Raw genomic sequence first — 21,593 nt, 5'->3', positions numbered from 1 at the left:
GTAAACTTTTCAATGACAATTTCATGACATTATGGGGATTTTGAAATGATACCAAAATTTCAGGATGAATGAGCCGACCCCAGGATTAAGGATGCCCATCCATAAGATAAATCCTATTTAAAACTTTACGTTCAGGTTAAAGATGTGAGAGAAGATAGAAGCAAGTATCATTCTAAGCTTGGTGGGGGTGAGCCTTCCCCTGCCCTCCGCTGCCTCTGGGCTGTGCTTGAGGACGATGGGAGGCCAGCAGGTGCTCAGAGTAATTCAGCAGATAAAGGGACCTGCACTGATGGGGCTGGAAGCTGCGTGAGTGGACAGCAGATCTCACAACTCAGTTATGGATGCCACCTACAGAGCTGTCAAAATAGAATTATGGGAACAGCACAGGGGGCTCGAATTAGCCGATATACTTAAACATGGGTCAATTACACACGTGAGAGATTCCCCATTCCCTTCCCTATCCCCCAGTGCTGGGCAAATACGGAAGGTGGCCGTATTCATTATAGGAAGAAATAAACCCGTGATAAACCCACGATCTTTGTCGATGTATTAGATTTAACTTTTCTGGGTTTTCATTTCCTTAAGCTGCAAAAAGGAGGAATACTCTGAACCCATAGGGTTTTGTGAAGATCAATAAGATAACAAATAGAAGGCGCTCTGTAAATGGTAAAATGCTAAACAATAAAAGGTATCAATGTAATCATTTATGCCTTTTTTTTATATGAATCTTATGTCCCCAGAATTTGTGAGTCTCTTTCCCAAACGGTCTTTCCACTAGTCTACGCCAGCTCATTCACTCTCCTCCATTTGGGCACATGCTTAGGCCAAAATGCTGGGCATCATTCTGGATTCTTCCCTTTACCTCACCTTCCATATCTAGGTTTCAAACAAGTCCTGTTCACTTTACACTCAAAGCACAGCCCACATGAGGCCAGTTTAGATCTAAGCCGCTATTCTCTCTTGCCTGGACCATTTGATGCCTTTCTAACTCTTCTCAGCATCCACTTTTCTTCCTCACATTTCATTCTTTACATATCCTGAGTGATATATTTACAAGTCTATGCAGCATCCCCCCCCCCTTTTTTTAAAGATTTTATCTATTTATTTGAGAGAGAGAGAGTGAGCTAGCAAGCGAGTGAGCATGAGGGAGAGGCAGAGGGAGAAGCAGACTCCTCGCTGAGCAGGAAGCCCGATGCGGGGCTCGATCCCAGGACCCTGAGATCATGACCTGAGCCAAAGGTAGACGCTTAACCGCCTGAGCCACCCAGGCACCCCGAGTATGCATGGTACTCTTGCACAAGCCCTCCTAGATTTTCTCTTCCCACATAAAATAAATGCCAAATGCCTTATCTTTGCCTACAGGGCTACCACGTTGCCTGACTCCTAAGGCCTTTGCATAGAATACCCTGAGAGTGAGGCCTGGGGGTTGTGTGGGGTGACCCCTGAATGCTAGTGATCCCCTAGTGACCTCTAATGAGTTCCCACTGGAGTCTTTTGTGACCTGGGCTACCAGCCTGCTCCTCCCAATTCCCTTCTTGCTGCTCCCTCCACCACACTACAGACAGACAAACTGGTCTTCGTCTGCCCCTCAACCTGGCAAGCACAGTCCAGATTCAGAACCTCTGCATCTTCTGCGGCTTCTTCTCCAGAAACACTTTTTACCAAATCTCACGTTATCTAATTTGCCTGTGTGTTGTCCGTCCATCCTACTACTTGGATAGGGTGCCACGGGGGCAGGAGGCATCATTTTCCTAGTGCCTAGAACAAAGCCTGGCACATAGTAGCAACAATCAGTATTTGTCAAATAAATGGATAGTAGGTTGATCATCATCATTTCACAGACTCCTCTCCCCTTTATTTTGCCTACCTACAAATGTCGATGCATTCCCAAAGCTAGAAATGAGTGAACACAGCTGGGGGCAGCCACTCTTTAGTGTGAGCCTTTTCATTTATAAAAAGAGAAGGCTCAGGTGCAAATTTATCAAACTGCATGACTAGAGCTGTTCTACGGGAATTTGGTTAGCACCTTCACTAGGGCTAAGGGCAAAAGGGACAAATAACGAGCTTCAGCCATAAGGGAGGAACCACTTAGTGGGAGAGACGGCAATGGAAACAGAATTTCTACCAATAGTATCAGGTGGTCAGATGGAGGGGCACTGAGTCCTATTTGGTGAAATGTGAAGATGATGGTAGGCAGAGTCGTGACTCCGGAAGGATGTCCATGTCCTAATCCCCAGAACTCGTGAATATTTCACCTTTCACAGCAAAGGGGAGTTAAGATTGTAAATGGAATTAAGGTTGCTCATCAGCTGACCTTAAACCAAGATTAATCTGGATTACCTGGGCAGGTGCAACGCACTCACCAAAGTCCTTACAAAGCGGAAGAGGAAGGCAGAAGAGCAGAGTCAGAGTGATGTGCGGGCTGAGGACTTGTCCCACCGTCACTGGCTTTCAGATAAAGGGGCCAGAAGCCAAGAAATGGGGGTAGCCTCTTAGAAGTTCAAAAAACAAAGACATGGATTCTCCCTTAGAGACTCCAGAAGAACACAGCTCTGCCAACACCTTGATTTTAGCCCATGGGACCCATGCCAGACTTCTGACCTACAGAACCATTAGATGATACATTTGTTGCTTTTAGTCATGAACTTTGTGATAACTTGTTACAGCAGCCAGAGGAAACTAATACACAGAGGAAGAGGTGAACTTTCTGACGTCACCTGTGGCAGGAAGGGACAGGCTACTCTAAGACCTATCCTGCCCAGGCCAATGCCTCTCCCGGGGGACAATTTCCTCCAGGTATTCCCTTGACTAAGGTTCTCTTGAACCTCAAAGTCAGGATGCTCACCCAGTGCCTGTGACTGCTTTGCCAGAGATGGCTTGTCATAGATGAGGATGACAGGCAAGTTGGCTTTGAGATGTCCTAAGCCCAAAGCAGCCCGCGCCACTTCCAATGTCATGGTCAGCCTTTCCCGTCCTGTGTCTCTGGGGCTGCAGCCACGTGCCTGAGCCAGATGTAGCTCCTCGGCCTTGTCATCTGAGGCCCCTAGTGAGGGAGAGAGCGGGGCCTGGGAAGGGGTCAACCTCTAATGAATGACACTTGCCTCCAAAATTAATAAGCCTTCTAGTTCTTAGGAAAATGCACTCAACTGGAGTCTCCAGGATGACTAATTGACAGAACTGGTTAAATTAATCAAAAATGGAAATGAGGATGGGGAAAGGGGGAAGGGATTCTACTTTCACTCTGTGGCTTGGGTCTTGGCTGCTCAGTTGTTAATGGCTGCTAAGCTTGAATGGGGTAGACACTGGGTTGGGGTGGGGGGAGGGCTGGTTTTAGTGAATTCTACTCCTTGTAGCAAGTCTCTGGCTTTTCCCCAGGGTGGGGAGGGGGGTCTGTGTGTTTGTAATCCTGTCATCAGGCAAAAGCATTTTAATAAAGGGCCTTGTCTTTTTCACCTCACCTCCCCTAAAATAAACACTGTTAATTACGTCCCTGATCAATACTGAACCCCTTTTGGAAGCTGTGTCAAACCTCAGAGGTTTTAAGATTCATCGCAGCTGTATTGTTGCTGATGTCCTCGGGCACATTCCATCAGAGACCTGGGGAATGAACCGCAGCTTTATTAAGGGATCTAGTGGTCTAGAGAAGTAGGACTTGGCAATTAAGTTTGTAGATGAGGGTGAAGTACGAGACAGTGGATTTCATGTTCTCTGCAAGGGCAGAGTTAGTTCTGTAATTGGAAACCACTGGGCTGGGGGATCCAGCCGATGGGGTTTATATGAAATGGAGCCCCATGAAATAATCTTTCTGGATGTTAGCAGAGGGTCATGCTCCTTTGCTAGCTGCCAAAGAGCCAGGAAAAGAATCAATTCTTCTTTTGGAAGCAGACAGACCTGGGTTCAAATGTTGGCTCCTTCATTGTGATGCGGGGCAAGTGTCTTCACCTCTCTGTGCCTCATCTGTAAACAAGAGTTACCAGAACCAATCTTCATGGGTTGTTGTGAGGCTTACACCAAATACAGAAGAGCCATCCCCCTCTACTACACACACTTCGGGACGAAAACGGAATTTTTGATTTGGATTGTTAGGCTGGGCATCAAACTGTACCCCGTCTGCAATAGAACCAGGCTGTTTTCCCAATGACTCCACTATTCACTAAAACATCTCAGACTTGATGGCCTCAGGTGTTTCTATCTTTTCCCCAACGACATGAAAAAGTCAGATCATCTTCACACCAGCCCCATGACCGTAGATGTAAGCGCACTGCAGGGTTGGTGCTGACTGTCCCTATCCAGGCAGCTTGCCTTGGTCTCCCCTGGATGAGGGAGTGTCGGGGGTCACATCTTGAGCTGCCAGTGCAGAAGGGCCTGGTGGCTGAAAGAGAATGACTCTATGCAGCAGACTCACTGGTGCACCCGGGAAGGGGTCTGGTGCTGCAGAGTCCTCCGTCCCTGCTGCCCACAACAGCCCTGGCCCCTCACCCTGGCCTTCTCTCCTCTCTTGGCTTACACACCACTGCTCCCCACCCCTCTCTCTCCCCCAACCCCCGTTTTCCTCTTACTTCTCAGGCGGCTCATACTCAGCCTCCTGTCAAAGACCGCCTCCCCGCCCTCCGTCGCCCCACTGGTGAATGCTTATCTGCCCTAGGCCTCTTTCCTGGACTGTCCGCTCCTCCCCACTGACACCCTCTCCCCTAAGCCACTTCACCCCATCCCAGGGCTTTAAATATCCTAGCAGCTCATGACTCCTAAATTCTCTCTTCAGCCCACACCTCTCTCCTGACGTCCATACTCACGTGTCCACGTGTTGCAGATTTCCCTACACGGGCGGGTCAGAGACACCTCAATCTGGCACATCCCAAAGACAATGCTTGGTCTTTCCACATCAATCTCCTCAGTCTCTCTGTACATCACCACCATGCCCTCTGTTGCTCCAGACCAAAACCTATGAGTTATTTTAGGCTCACCTCTTTCTTTTTCTTTTTTTTTTTTTAAAGATTTTATTTATTTATTTGACAGAGAGAGACACAGCGAGAGAGGGCACATAAGCAGGGGGAGTGGGAGAGGGAGAAGCAGGCTTCCCGCGGAGCAGGGAGCCCGATGCGGGGCTCGATCCCAGGACCCTGGGATCATGACCTGAGCTGAAGGCAGATGCTTAACGACTGAGCCACCCAGGCACACCCCAGGCTCATCTCTTTCTAAACCTCTCGATGCCGGCCTCTCAGCGGCTCCTCTGAGTTCTGCCTCCTCAGGAGATTCTGTATCTGTCTGTCCACTTACCACTCCTTGTGTGCCCCCACCCTGGTCAGAGTCACTGTCATTTTTTGTTTAGGCTGAGGTGAGAGCCTGCTAACTGGTCTCTCTGCTTCCAGGCTTGCCACCCCCTTTTCTTTGAGAACTCTTTTATGGCTATAAACAGAGTACTAGACACTTCTCTGCTTGGAACCGTCTACTGGCTTCCACCTCACTTTAAACAGAATCGAGCTGTTCCGCCTGGTCTACCAGACAACCTCCTCTGGCCTCCACCTGCCTTTTCTGCCTCATCCTCTGCTCCGCGGCTCGGCCCACCAGCCTCCATCCATTGTTATTTCTTCTGTTCTTCCAACACACAAGGTTGTTCACCTGTGAGGGCCTTCATACTTTGATGTTATCTCTGTTTGTCTGCTTCTGACAATTCAAGTCTCAGTTCAAAGGCTTTGCCCCAACACCGTATGCAAATACCTCCACCCAGCTACTCCTTAATCCTGTTTAATCCTACAGCTTTTGTCACTGGGTGAAATGAACGCGTTCATTTGTACACTGGCATGTTTCCTGCCCCCCCCGCCCCCCGCCCCCCACTGGCATATGAGCTCCGTCAAGAGAGGAGTGACTAAGTGTTGAATAAATAGTAGCTGAGTAAGTGATTGCTGGTGTCCTGGTTAAGGGATACAGGCCTGGCTCAAACCCCAGCTCTGTCTCTGGGGAGCGTTTGGTGTTCTGTCGCAAGAAGAACACTTGGTGGCCATCAGAGTATCACCTCCCCTCTTGGTCATCTGTAAAATGTGACTCATGATGGTATGTACCTCACAAGGCTGTCAGGGGGTCTGAGTGAGCCCACACCTTGGCTTAATTCCTGGACGTCGTAACATGTTCTAGAAGTCAGCTGAGGTAGTGGCCCCTGACATTACTCCATTGACGGCTGTTGCTGCCACTGTTCCTTTTCCCACTCTTAAAAGACACGCGTGGAAGGGAAGCAGGAAAGCACCAGCATCCCAACCGCATCTGACATGGGGCTCACGTGGGCTGGGCGCTGTTCTAAGGCTTCACGGTGCTCTCTCCTGTCAGCCTCACAAGCATCCTAGAAGGCATGCATTCCCCCGGTCCTATTTTATAGACAAGGAAACGGCGGCACAGAGAGGTTAAGTAACCTGTTCTAGGCCATGGGCGCAGACTAACAGTGGACACCAGACTGACTTCCCTCCCTGATGCCGGCGCTGTCTCGGAGCTCACGCGCTACTGTCAGTTTAGTCTGGAAGAAGGCACGAAACAAAGCAACACTGTTCTGGCCCGTGCTCACAGGGAAAGCTACGGACTGAATGTTTGTGTCCCCCGTGCCAAATTTACATGTTGAATCCTCCTCCCCAGTGTGATGGTATGTAAGTGGGGCCTTGGGGAGGTGACTAGGTCTCGAGTTCCCATCCTCACGCATGGGAACAGTGCCTTTATAAAACAGAGTCCCAGAGAGTTCCCTCACCCCTCCCACCATGTGAGGACACAGCACGGTGACAGCTGTCTCTGAACCAGGAGGTAGGTCCCCACCAGACACTGAATCTGCTGGGGCCTTGATCTTGGACTTGCAGCCTCCAGAACTGAGAGACATAAATGTGGGGTGTTCCAGCCCCCCAGTCTGTGTTCTAACACAGCAGCTTAAATGGATGAAGACAAGGAACATCCTGCTGGGCTGTGCAAGGCCCCGCCCATCCCAGTACCTAAGACAGGTGCTGTCCGAGGGTGCGTGTGGAGGGAGCCCTCTGTTTCCATTCTGCAGTGAAGGCATCCCTGTGGGGCTCTCCAGTTATCCACGGACGTCAAATCAGAGAAGTACAAATACAGCCCTGGGGGGATGTGGCAGACACGCAAGGTGCCTGCATCTCGGGATTCTGACCTCATCCCTGCCTTCCAGCCTCCGTCTACCCCTACTCTCCTCACGTTGCTGCATTCCTGGTGGGTCTGTACCTGTGGCCCGCCTTCACGTTGATCCTAATCACCGCCCACTTGCTCCATCTTGAACCGCATCCACAGGTTGTTGGCAAGTTCAATCTCTAGTGTCTTTCAGGACCCCACCCCCCCTTCACCATTTCCATTTGAGGATTTCGCCTGCCTCTTTTCTCCATCACAGCAACTGAGCCTGGGATCCATACCTACCACTGCCCGTACTCCCGATTATGTTCATGTCTTCTGTTAGGCGCTCAATTGTGTCCCTCGCTGCCTGAATTCTTATGTTGAAGCCCTAAATCCCAGTATGTCAGAATGTAACTGTGTTTGGGCACAGGGCCTTTGAAGAGGTAATTAAATAACATCACTAGGGTGGACCCTAATCCAATACTACTGGTATCCCTAGCAGAAGGGGAGTTTTAGACAGACACGTGCCAAGCAAAAATGATGTGAGGACACAGGGAGAAGACAGTCATCAGTAAGCCAGGGCCTAGAATAGATCCCTTCTGCACAGCACTCAGATGAAGTGAACTCTAGGGGCGCCTGGGTGGCTCAGTCGTTAGGCGTCTGCCTTCAGCTCAGGTCATGATCCCAGAATCCTGGGATCGAGTCCCCTGTTGGGCTCCCTGCTCAGCAGGGAGTCTGCTTTTCTCTCCCTCTGCCTCTTCCCCAGCTTGTGTTCTCTCTCTCTCTCAAATAAATAAAATCTTAAAAAAAAAAAAAAAAAGCAGTAAACTCTGTTAATGCTCTGATACAGGACTTCTGGTGCCAGAACTAGAGATAATTAGGTTTGGGGGTTTAAGCCACCCAGTTTGTGGTACTTTGCTACAGGAACTCTAGTGAACGAATCTACCCTCTTTCACCTGTCTTTTCCCATCTGCCCGCCTTTCTGCCACAGATGTTCAGTGAAGCTCTATTGTAGCCAGCACTACACTAAGTATTGGTAATTCAAAGGCTGGTAAGATACAGTCCCTGCCCTCATGCAGATTACATTCTAGTTGGGGGGACAGAAAAGGAAAAGCAAACATCTAGAGATGAATGCTATGAAAAACTAAAGAAATAAAACAGGGTGATGAGATATACATAGAGTACAAATGAGGTAAAAAGGAAAGTCCTCTCTGAGGAGGTGAGATTTTCCCAGAGACCTAAAAAAATAAGAACAGTCCAGACAAGTGGGAACATGCCGTGAGAGCATTCTAGACAGAGGCATAGCCTGTGCAAAGGTCCCGAGGCAGGAAAGGCCTGGGTGTGTTAGAGGTGCAGGAAGCAGGCCCGTGTGGCCAGACTATGGGGAGCTGAGGTCGGAGAGGTGGGCAGGGACCAGATTCATGCAGTGTACTGAGAAGGAGTTCAGATGTCATTTCTTTTCATTTCCTAGGTTGTCATTCGTCCCACCTGGCCAGTTTGTCCGTTCACCTGCCAACAGTCATGCATTGAGAAGGAAAAGCATGGTTCAGCCCAGCCAACTGGTACTGCCGTCCACACCCTATTGTTTCAGGCATTAAAATCTCAAACTGCAAATGCAACCCCTTGTCACTGCCGCCAGAAGGGCTAGGAAAAAAACAGAGTCTGGGAGCGAATCATCCCTTCCAACCCCTGCTGAGTATGCAGAGTGAGGGCCATATGGAAATTAATATATGCAGCTCTGATCACACGGATCTCCTCGGCATTTTGATTAAACGCCGATGGTTATTAAATACTCTCCTTCTCAGAGCTCATCTCCCAAAGCCAATGTTGCTTTTCATTCTGAACTCTGATGAACTGTCTCAATTCCGTTCACACACCTTGGCTGAGCTGTCGTCGGCTGGAGGCTGGCGTTTGAAGAGGATGGAGAAAATCAATATGAAATGTCAGGCGAGAGGTCAGACACAGCTCGTTTTCCCGGCCGGCAGGAGCCAGGGCCGCCGCGGCTGCCGCAGCCGAACAAAGACGGGGAGTGCACTGGAGAAGATCGGCACTTCGGACGAGTCAGGAAAATGAATTTTGTTTGCTTCTTCATTAGATTAGGAGGCTGGCGGCTGGCAGCTCAGAGTCCTGCTGCTGTCAGTGTTGGGGTGGAGCGTGGGGAGGCAGGGCTGCGGCAGAGGCCCACAAGCCGCTAGCTAGCTCCCGGGCCGCTCTGGGGACTGTCCCCAGGCTCTGCCTCTCTAGGGCTGGGTGGCCCAGGCTGCAGGGAGTAGCAAGCAGTCCCTGGGGGACCCTGGGTGTGTGGCTGAGCAAGCCTCCTGCTTCTATGGGCCCGATAACTCTTCCCTGTTCTCTCGCAGGGAACTTCTCAGGGGTCAGGTCACAGCTCAGAGGTTAGGGCCTGGGGTGTAGGCTCCTTGTCTCATGCCCCCCTAGCACCATGGGCCTCTCTTTCATACTACTTTTGACAGTTGCAATGTCCTATCTGTTTGTCATTCCCTGATGAATGGATCTTTCTTCCTTCCTGTGAAGGTTAATTTTATGTATCAGCCTGACTGGGCCCTGGGGTGCCCCAGATATTTGGTCAAGCATTATTCTAGGTGTTTCTATGAAAGTGTTTTTGGATGGCTTTAACATTTAAATTGATAGACCGGGTAAAGCAGATTGTCCTCCCTAATGTGGGTGGGTCTCATCCAATCAGTTGAAGGTCTGAACAGAACAAAAGGCTGATGACCCTCCCCAAATAAGAGGGAATTCTTCTGCCTGACTCCTTTGACCTGGGGCATTCATTTCTTCCTGGCTTCGCACTTGAACTGAAAACACTGGTTCTTCTTGGGTCACGGGCCTGCTGGTCTTTGAACTAAAACTATACCATCAGCTTTCCTGGGTCTGTGAACTTGGACTGGAAATATACCACTGGTTCTTGTGGGTCTCCTGCTGTACCACTGTGGATCTTGGGACTTGTGGACCTCTGTAATTCCATAAGCCAAATACTTCTTCTTTTTTTATTTTTTTAAAGATTTTTATTTACTTATTTGACAGAGAGAGACACAGCGAGAGAGGAAACACAAGCGGGGGGGTGGTGGGTGGGAGAGGGAGAAGCAGACTCCCCGCTGAGCAGGGAGCCCGATGCAGGGCTCGATCCCAGGACCCTGGGATCATGACCTGAGCCGAAGGCAGACGCTTAACCGACTGAGCCACCCAGGCGCCCCCCGCCCGCATAAGCCAAATACTTCTGATAAATCTCTCATACGCATACACATATACGTATATACGAGATATCTATCTACCTATCTTATCTATCTTATCTATCTATCTATCTATCTATCTATCTATCTACCTACCTACCTACCTACCTACCTACTACCTACCTATTATCTACCTCCTATTGGTTCTGTTTGTCTGCAGAACCCTCACTAACAAAGACAGGAAGCTCTAAGAGGGAGGAAACCAGGCATGGCTTCACTCACCATTGTGTCTCCAGTCTGGTAAAATACCTGGTGTATATAGTATGTGCTCAACAAAAACTACTTAAACAAATGACTAACAGGGCTTCATATATCTGGAAAAAGGTTTGAGGCTTTAGCCCTGTGGCCCAGCTGCAGGCCTGGAATGGGGGAGTCAGGTCGTCTGTGCCCCTTACTGCCTCCTGCATGCCCAGCAGACGCCACGTTCTTACACACATGATGACATTTACTTCTCGTGAACAAGCAGCCTGATGAGGCCGTCCTCATGCTTTCTACTTTCAAATGAGGAACGTGGGGCTCAGAAGGATTAAATAACTTGCCTGAGGTCACATAGTAATTGAATGTCGGAGTGGAGCTCTGATTCCAAAGCTTCTGCTTGAAACATTTATAGCTCTGGGAGTTTCTAAGGCCTTGTCCTTTTCCCACCCTTCAGGGTTCAGGGGTCATCAAACCTCAAAGTGAGTGTATTCCTCAATATCCGGGTCTGACTCCAAAGCCCAGGTTCGTGTCAGCCACACTGGGCTGTGAGGACACTGGGGCCCCTCCTGCCATCTCCCGCATCCACTGTGGGTCAGCGGCCCTACCGGCTGGTTCTGCCTTCACTCACCAGAGAGGCCTGCCCCCTGAGGTAGCTCATGTCACCCCACACAGAGCGTGTCCCCCACTGAATCCCAACCCTCTACTCTGCCCCACTGTGGCTTCTCACCAGTCCCTGTTCCACACACCATTTATGTCAACCCTCAGGCATTAATGCATTTATTGAAGAAGTATTTACTGAGTACCTACTTATGTGCCAGGAGTTGGCAATGTGATGCGAGTAAACAGATTTAGTTCTTATCCTCAGAGGGTTTGTGGTCTAGAGGGGAAGGACAATGAACAACTAGTATCCATGTGCGATGAATGCCAACCTTTGATACTGCTTACGTCGTCACCCATGGTTATTTTTTAACAAATGTTCCTTTTCCACTTCTCTTCCTTCTGATCTCCATAGCCACATCCTTACGTAGGCTATGAATTTCCTTTGTATTGAGATGAAAGCAAAATGTTCTAATTCTCCTTTCTTCCCACCACCACCGTGTTCATCTTCCATAAAACATAAATTCTATCTTTCTGTTCTTCAGCCAAATGATCTCAAATCATTCTCCACATACTAGGGACTGTGTTTCTCAAACTGGGCCACACGTACATATCTGAAGATATGGGGATGCACCAGGCAGTACAGAAAACCATGGGATATACACTGAATCTTTTGGGAACATCAATTTTGCTTGAAATCTGGGAGTGGGGTAGAAATGTAATTATTAAACCTAAAATAGACATTTTATGGGAGTACAATGCAAATTCACGTGAAATTTCAGGATAGAAAAATAAGACTTCAAAGAAAATCTGTGGTTGGTTGGCACTTCGTCCAGGATCTCTGGCCTCTGCTGTTCTGTCTGTGTGGGTGGGCGAGGTTGGACTGCTGCTGGATGCCCTTCTTCCGCTGCAGCCAGGCTCCCGGCCTGACCTGCGCGCTGTATGTACTCGGGGGGAAAGCTTAAGAAGTATTGGCTGCCACAGGAGCCAGACTCTGAGTATGGAGTCGGTACTCAATGAATGAACGAACAAATGCATGAATGAATGAATGAATACATGAAGGCATACACGTTTGACTTTGATCTTCAAGGACCAACTTGATACGAACCATCATCCCTCTTTCACCTCTTTCTTTGATATTTGTTTCCCCAAGCCTGATTCTTTGAAGGTTCTATGTAACTTCCTAGCTTCAGGCTTTTGCCCATTCTGTGTGCACTGCCCAGAACACAACCTCCCCCACCTCTTTCCCACCTAACCAGATCCTACGTGTATTCAACAGGACTACTCAGCCTCTGCTTTCCCCGTGATGTCTATCCCAAATGTCCCACCCTCCCCTGAACCTCCCAAACCCATCTCCACCATTCATTTGGGTGTTAACACACTGCCTTACACACCGTTCCTGAAATGTTCCCTGGGTATATCTTAGGTCATGAACCAAATTTTAAATGCATCCAATGTAGGAGATGACTTCCCTTTGCAATGGACCCCTCAGAGTTCTCATTAGTAAAAGACACATCACAGATACAAGAAAATCATGCTGAAGGACTAACAAGGAATTTTAGTCTAGATATGTAGTTCTCAACCAGGAGCAATTTTCTCCTCCCCAACCCGCAGTATTGCACATCAGGAGATAGTTTTGGTTGTCCCAGCTTGCTTTGGCCACTTACAACCAGTGGGGAGAGTCCAGGGATGCCGCTAAACATCCTACAGTACATAGGACAGCACCCTTCCCCTAAGAACTATGTGCCCCAAATTCAATACTGCTGCTGTTAGAAACCCCTGCCTACATTAGAATATCTTCCTAACTTGTTTCCTTGTCTCTTTTTTCTCCCACTTAGAACCCAACCTCTGACGGGGAGAAATCCTGATCACATCACTCCCCTGGTTACATCCGTGGCTGTTCACCGACTTCGAGAAAACGTTCAAGTTCTTCATGATGGCCATATGATCGGGCTCCGGCATCCCTCCTGAGCTTCAACTCACTTCCTTCTCCAAGTCATTCCCTATGTACCAGCCTTATCACTCACCCTGCAGTTTGGCATGCGTTATGATCTTTCGTGCCCCAGCGCCTTTGCACATGCTGATCCTTCTGCCTTGAACATGTTTCCTCTTGCCGGCTTATGTAAGTTAAGTACTGTTCAAAGATCAGTGCCAACACCCACAGGAGCAAATGTTTATTAATCATCTATCAAGTCCCTGGTTTAGGTGCTGGGGAAACAGCTATGAACAAGACAGAATAGGTCCAAAGAGCTAAAAGTCTAGATAGGCACTCTCCAATAGAACTTCCTGCCATGATGGAAATGTCCTAAATCGGTACTGATATGATAGCTATGAGCCACATGTGGCTACTGAGCATGTGAAGTGTAGATAATCTGAATTGAAATCCGCTATAAGCATAGAATACACAATTGTTAATAGTTCTTTCACCTAGGCCCCATGACAAACTCATGCGATGGAAGTTACTGTTTCACCCATTTTGCACATGAGAAAACAGGCTCAGAAAGGTTAGGGATAGTTGGGCGAAGTCAGGCAGCTGAGAAGGGGTGAAGCCTGGCCCTGACCTGGGTCTGCGCGGCTCCAGAACCCACAGTCTGTCTACACACCACCACACTCTACACACCAGCTCCCTTGTGCGATACTTTTCATGCCGAAAGAGCAAGCAAAAATGATCAAAATGATGCAGACATTCACCCCTTTCCTGGCCATACACCGACACAGTCATCCTATCAGTCATGTCAGACAGGGATTGAAATTGGAAACAGACTATGGGAGACAAAGTCTTAATTTCTGGGTCTCACAGCCAACTGTATGGGCTAAAAAGCACCGAGCAGAAGGTGATGGGGGATAAAAAGAGCTCTGGCCCCCCCTAAACATCTTGGCAGCTGCATGTTACTTAGCCTGACACTAGACATGGATTATCACTGCCTTCAGGCACTTCTTCTCTGGGAGCAGTTTCTTTTCTAGAAAGTTCCAGGCCCATCCGGTCCACCACAGCACTCACTGTCGGTGCCAGCAGGCTTCACTTGCTCACAGGGGTCTTACAGCCTTTGGCTTCTAATCATTCAGTCCCCACTAGTTGGGAGCTACTTCTCTCCATCAATGCCTTGAAAATCAGCATGACCATGGCCTGAGTCTGGCAGCTCCTTATCTAAACCATCCCCTTACTCTGAAGCTTTTCCCTGGTGCCCACTAGGGCCACTGGGACTTCCAGAGTTCTGGTTCCCAAAGCCATACCCTCTCCAGGAAGGCGCTAACCCCTTCCCGCAGGTTTTTTTTTTTTTTTTTAATTGATATGTAATCGAAACATGACACTTATATTAGTTTCAGGTATACGACATAATGATTTGATGTATATTTACATCGCAAAATAATCACCAGTAAGCCTAGTTAACATTCATCACCGCAGAGAGTTACAAATTCTTTTTCTGGCAAAGAGAACTTTTAAGATCTACTCTCATAGCAACTTTTAAATATGCAGTGGAGTATGATTAACCTAGTCACCATCCCCAGCTGCCATTCGTGATTGCCTGCATACTCTCAGCCTCTCACACAGTCCAGGAGGCCCCGTTAACCGCCAAGATCTGTCCAGAAGCCACCAGCCCCTCTCCACCTGCATGGCGGCGCCCCTGTCCAGGCCACGCTCATCCCCCTGACCCCCTGACGCTCATCACTGTGATCCCCAAACTGGTCTCCCTTCAGGGAACTCCTCAGGCTCATTCTCCCCACAGTAGCCAGGGTGATGTTAAAACATACTTTGCATTGGGTCACAAGGTGTGGTGACCCGGCTCGCGTCTCATTCACCTCTGGATTCCACAGCCTTAAGCAGACATTCGTGGAATGGAACTCGAAGGTTCATGCGTACCAAAACACCAGATGTGGAGCGGACTCCTGGGTCCAGCCAACACCTGAACTTGGCTGCCAGGGCGTGTCAAATGGGGAGGGGCCCCCGAGTCCTCTAGGCTCTCCCCTCCCCCTCCCGCAGGTCTGGGGCCCGGGGCCCGCCCGCCGCGGGCACCCCATCCACGGTGCGCGGCTGGCTACTCACATTTGCTGTGCCTGTCACACAAGGCCGACGCCCTCATGTCGCACAGCCGGATCGTCCCTTTGCTGCTGCTGTACACGAAGCTGTTGCAGTGATGCGGGTGGAACTCGGCCGCTGTGATCACCTCCGTGAGCTCCTCCATGTTGGCCGGCTTAATGTCGACGATATCTGGCACAGGCGGGTCAAGGACGGGACCGGCACGAGCGCGCAGGACCCCAGGGGTGATGAGCAGCAGTACTGCCTGGAACTAGTGTAACCTGTGAGCATTTACCACACTCGGGGAATCCTCAGAGTAACCCCGTGAGCACACAGGCAGGGCTTACTGGTCTTGGCGGCGGAGGCCCAGGGATGCCCAGGGCTCCGAGGCATTGTTAGAACTCAGGCCTCCTGGCCCCTTAGGAGCATTTTGTCCTCCACAACACGGAGAACATGTCCCATGGACCGTCAGACTTATCTGCCCTTGCTATCATACTAGAATGTGCTGAGCTGCAAAGACTTTATTTCTCACTGGACAACAGTGGTGAAGAAGCTAGCCCCATTCCAGCTAAATGATTCAGTTTACCTGCATCTTTCCCCAGACTCCTGGGCTGATAAATGATATCCAGGGTAGACTGGGAATCCTCTCCCATGAAATCCCTGAGATCTTCTTTAACAACACACCGGTGAGAATAGTGGTGGCTGCTTCTACTATTTAGTGAGCACTGACTTCAGTTCAGTTAATCCTTAGAACAGCTCTAGAGCCAGTCCTTTCCTTATCCCCGTTTGTCGGGGGTGGAGAGGGGAGCCTGGCCCGTGTCCCATGGCTAGAGGGGCGGCACCAGGATTTCCTCCCAGGTGCAAAACTTGCGCTCTTGAGTAATTATGCAAAATTTCTCTCACCGAAGATACACAGGACCTCAAGCCTCCATAAGCTGTGATTTGCCTTAGAGCTTGGCTGGGAGTTTAAGCACCTGAAAAAAAAAGCCCTCCAGTGTATGGCGGGAGTTTCAGCCTCCCACGGAATATACCTTTGTTTTATCATCTGTTTTTTTCTTTCTCAGTATTTTCCTTCCTGGTCAAGAATTATTATAACTCTATTTTTCAAAACCACATCCTTGTATATTGAAATGAAACACTGGGCCTTTGAATTATGGAGGTGCCCCATTGAGCACAAGGACCTTCAGGAGGACGTCTGGCATGTGGGAGGGAATGGGTCTGTGCCACCCCGGAGCTCGGGGGACCTGTGTGCAGGTTGGGGGGGCACCTGGCTGAGGCTGAGGTGCTGTCTGAGGACCTGAAACTTCCTGCAAAGGAACAGGCCTCGTGACATGGACACTGTCACATGGGAAAGCTGACCAAAGCGATTCCCACTTTTCCTAGACTCCACCACTCTCGAGCCACCTTTGTGACTGCGCCCCATGCGGACATCACCAGCTGGTATCTGCTTACCATGTGTCCTTCTGATTGGCTTCTATCGACTCCCTTTGTTTCCTTAGCCTTGTCTAAGCTGTAAGCCAGTATTCATAAAGTCATGAGTTTAAGGAGCTAGTTTCATTTTAAATACTATACGTGAAATAAATGCGTATCAATTAAAATAAAAATGTTTATGTCTGTGCCAGGAGCTGGTCTATCCTGTTTTGGGAAACAGCGCATCGCTTCAACAAGAAGTAACGTGACACAGACTGCTATTAGGCTGGGATGGAGGAGAACCGTTTCTGCTTTTCATAAAGTCAGTAGCACAGTCCCCTCCTTAGAGTACACCTGAGGTACAACTAAACGCGCTTGTATTTTTAGTCACAGCAGCGCCAACATATCCGTTCTCGCACATCACCTGTGTTCCAGCATGCAATCTGGCCCAGTAATGGCTCCGTACTTGGTTGTGCCTCTTTCCCCTTCAATTATCTCTTACAAGCCCCGTCGAGGCTTTCTAAAATTAGTTTGAGACTCAACTAACACTACATTTTACTACAATTTCCCCCACCCAACCCAGATGCAAATATTACTTGGGTCTCCAGAGCATGTGGGTCCCCTGGATTCACAAAATACTACCTTTCAACTCAACTGCTGCCAGAGTTATAAATATGAGTGCAGTTAGCACCACCCACTGGGCAGTGGGAGGCTGTGCCCCCCAGGAGGCCCCAGGCTGCATCTCCGATGTTCTCTCCTGTCTCCTGCCCCCTGCCCCTGCCCTGGGCTTGGTGGCCATGGCGCGGGATGGGGTGAGCAGAGCTTAGTGTGTAGTTGCTGTCAGATCTCATCGCCCTCCGGAAAGAACCTCCATAGCCTACCGTGCCAGGGAGCATGTTTCTCTTTTCCTAAAAATAGGGCAAGAAAATCTGGTGTCAGCTTTCTCAACCTCTACCAGCAGAGCTCTAAAAACAAGCTTAACTGGAAGGGATCTTTGCTGTGTGGGAGGGGGAGGTGCCGCGTCTACTGTTATTTCTTTCTTACCTAAAAATAAAGCCCCAAAGTCAGAACGTGTGAAAATGAAGTGCTTAAAGATATCTATGAAAGCAGGAAGGAACATCCCCCAGCATCCAGAAGGGCATCACGGGGATGTGCGCATGGACTCTGCTGAGGGCTGCTTCCTCTGGATCCATGCTCCCTCCTTCCCGCACTCCCTCGCTTCCTCCCTTCCACTCAAGCTGGACTTCTAAGCCTCCCCATCATCCCTCATCCCCAAGCATCACCCTTTGGACTAGAATGTCTGACTCTACGGGGTTCAGAGATGACTCGAATCCTCTCTTTAATAACTGCAATGACAAGGACAGCAAGAGGATAATAACCAACAGTGAATGTTTACCGAATGCCATGCACTGTCTCATGTGACCTTCTTCTCAGCCTTATGAGGTCAGTACTATTAACAGGCCTGTTCTCCAGTGGAAGAAGCAGTAGCTGAGGTGAAGTAACCAAGGTCACAGGACTAGCAGGGGGTGGAGCTGGGATTCAAACCCAGTCTATCTGACTTCGGAGCCTGGGTTCTTGACCACAGGCTACTCTCCCTCCCCTGAGGAAGGGCCCTTCCAGAAATAGCCATTCCCACCACAGTAATTCCGGCTCTCTTGAAACTCCCTCTGGCTAATCCCAGAGGGCAGCCTGTGTTATTCTAATTCACTGACCACTTTGGTGGCCACATTTTTCAGAATCAGAATTTGGACACAGCATCTGACTCGGGATTCCTGTGTCCTATGATGTGATAATTATTTTTTTCTTTTTTTGAACCACAGACTGGGACAGAAACATATGGGATTTCTTGAACTGTTCACTGATGGAGGATTTGCTGAGTTCTAAAAACATGTGGGCGGGGACTAGTTACCAAAAATTCAGTGGCTGATAGGGATGATGGGACAGGGTATTTCATATCTGCATCATCCAGAAACCCAGGCCTTTCCTCTTACTCTGTTCTAAAAGGAGATGCACACCCTCAGCATATGTGGTTTTGCCCTTCAGGTTGGGAGGGAAAGAGAAAAGAGATAAGCAGTGCGTGGCTTCCTGTATTATCTTGAAAACAGAATGACGCATTTTGACAGTCAATTTTCTCTTCCCTATGCTTTAGAGCTCTCTATTCAAATTATTTCCCTGTTGTCCCAGAGAACTAAATGGCAAAAGCAAAACATAGCACTGGATTCACGGCTAATATCCAAGGCATAGAGCCAACAGATTGCTATTAAATTAACCCTGGGGCTTGACAGATCTGTTCTTCCTGACCCCAACTGCTTATGGCATTCCTTATTAATGCTGAGCCCAGACAAATTACCTCTGCTAACAAAAGGGGTTAATCTGCTTCTCTGTCGGGACTCTGGAGGCAGCTCTGAGGACAGGAGGGGGCACAGCTAGTTTGGCAGCTGAGCTCCATGCTTGGAAAGCAGAAGGAGGGAAGGTGAGGGCATCACTGTGCCAGGCAGGGCCTAAGGCATCATTTAAAATAATAATTGAAGACACTGGGAGGTCACCCCTTAAGGGATTGGCTTCAAACAAATAAGAAGCCAGAGTCATAAATTACATCACCAGTGGGGTGAGGGAATGGAGAGGGTAATGGCAGGACGCTAAGGGGTAGCACGGGGGCCATTCAAAAGTCATTTCCTTCATCACCAGTTTGGAAAAAGCTTTCTACCAAAAAAAAAAAAAAAAAAAAAAAAAAGTCTACTGCAACACGATAAAAGAAAGAGACTGACAATAAACTGTATATACAGAAATAGGGAAACAATTAAGAAAATTTTGATCTACCTCACTAAATTGTTTTTGCAATGTAATTCCAAGTCTGTTAAAAGCCATGAAACATTGTATCTATAGCATGATCATAGTCATTTAAAACTTACACTCTGAAAATGATGAGCTAAAAGGCAAGATACTAAATGTAATAGTTCTATCTGGGTGGGTCTATGAATTTTCAATTATCAGTTATCATTTCAACATTTTCTTTTATTCAAGTAGTATTTCAGGACAGAAAAAGACAAGGTATTTTATATTTATATAAAATATATATTATATATATATAATATATATGTATAAAATTAGGTAAGAGAAGTTAGATACAAAATATATACACAGTCTGACCAGAGTCATGTAAAAAAATTAGAGAGAGACAGAGAGAGAGAGAGAATACAGAATGGAAGGAAATGTGGTTAGTATCTTACAGGGATTAGATGGAAGGTCAGCATGTAAGTTACCCTTTAGTAACTCTAGTTTATAAAGGGTAACTTACCTTTACCACTCGCTCATTCATTCATTCCTTCATGAAAATCTACAAATGTTTACAAAGAACCTGCTAGTACTTTTCTGGGTATAGGGGATACAGCCATGACCAAAATAGACCAAAAATCCCCCTGATCTGTGGAGCCTATATCCTAGCAGGGCACATGGTCACAAAGCAAGGCAGATAAATATAATATATATTATACTAGACTGTAATAACTGCTAAGCAGAAAAAGAAAGCAAGGAAAAGGAAGAGAAATGGTACGTGTGTGAGTGGACAGGTGTGTGTATGTCCTAGACTGAATAGGAGAAGGCTTTCTGGATAAATACTTAAGATTTTTTCCCTTTTATTATTTATTTGTTTTTCTCAGCCCTTGTAGTTGAATTAGCTAGCATGATATTAAAATTTTGATGTAAACCCCCTGTATATACAACCAAAGCTAATCGGTGAGATTATAGGTGATTCTAATAATCTCCACAATAAATACTTATTTTTAAACAAGAAACATAAAAAAGTCATTTCCTAGTGTTAGAACCATCTATGAGAGAGGTGAGAAACCAGGAGCCTTATCACCATGGGTAAAGTTCAAGATGATACTGTGATAAGTATCATGATTGTGACAAAACTGGGTCAGGAGATGGGGATTCAATTTTGATTCCAAGTCTGTTTTGCTCGCAGAACATGGGAAAGTCATTTTCTCTCTCTGGGTTTCCATTTTTTCACCTTTGAATGGGCATAGTCCTATTTACTCCAATAACCTCTGAGAATTTTGATTATGAAATAATTTCATGGAGAAAGTTATTAAGTGGCTTTTTAGTAGACGAATAATCCCATCTCTCAAAACAAAAACAAAAGCAAAAACCAAACCCGACCATTTATTTTTCCACAGATAGCTTTCTTTGCATTAGTTTTGTGGGCTTTTTAAGCTGATGTCCTTGCATGCTTCTGTCTTTGTCAGTGCTGATTATGACAAGATTTTTTTTTTTTGTTTTTGTTTTGTTTCATTTCCTTTCTAAGCCCTGCCTAAGCCAATCAAAGGCAGGAAAACCAAACAGGAGGCCTATCTGCAGGCCAGGCTGGAGAGTGGAGTCTACGTTTGCCTGGGAAAGACACCCATGTTCAAGAGCAGTTGAAGCTTTTCATGTCACTGTAGTTACAGCCTGCCAGTCTGAAGGTGGAGAATAGCCTTAACCACATTAGAGTTGGATTTCCTTTTAGGGGACATGAATTGCTTTGTGGTTTTTTTTTTTCTTTCCAAAGTCTGAATGTAATCTTTGGATATTAAGTACTGATTACAAAGCACCCAGATCTTGTTAGCTGAACAGATGTGTTACTTGATGATAAGACACTGACAATCTCTGAAGAGGACTCTAAGGGATATTCCTCTTTTCACAGCTTAAAAAAAGCCAATGTGCAAATATTTATGGAGGGCTTGCTGATTGCTAAGCTCTATAGGTGAGACCAACAAAGAGACACATGGTGCCATATTAGTTACTGCTTCTAAGTATGTACTGAGCTACAAAAGACACTGGGCTGAGATGATCTTCATGATTTGGGGGAGGGGCATTTGAAAATCCCATAACCACAGACTCTTTACTATTCACGTGACATAGAGCTTGAATTCCACCATTAGGAAACACCCAGTATTTCCTTCCAAGGTCAATTCAGATGTTACTTACTTTATGACGCATTCTAGCCTTCCCTTCATGATTCTCCCTATCCTGTGCATCCATAG

General features: G+C 47.6%; 1 protein-coding gene across 7 annotated transcripts in view; it reads right to left on the bottom strand.

The window, feature by feature from the left end:
* Positions 1 to 21,593, bottom strand: part of PPP2R2B (protein phosphatase 2 regulatory subunit Bbeta) — a 444,097-nt gene that overhangs the window by 28,959 nt on the left and 393,545 nt on the right. For all 7 annotated transcript variants that reach the window (XM_081826892.1, XM_081826894.1, XM_081826893.1 and 4 more), the window contains one exon: positions 15,187 to 15,351. In XM_081826892.1, the coding sequence (XP_081683018.1) occupies positions 15,187 to 15,351 (165 nt within the window). The remainder of the gene's footprint in view (positions 1 to 15,186; positions 15,352 to 21,593) is intronic.

The sequence above is a fragment of the Leptonychotes weddellii genome, chromosome 7 (genome assembly GCF_054177405.1).
Source record: "Leptonychotes weddellii isolate Sample4059 chromosome 7, ASM5417740v2, whole genome shotgun sequence".
Lineage (NCBI taxonomy): Eukaryota > Metazoa > Chordata > Mammalia > Carnivora > Phocidae > Leptonychotes > Leptonychotes weddellii.
Note: the sequence above shows the minus strand (reverse complement) of the source record. Positions and strands in the feature narration are given on the sequence as shown.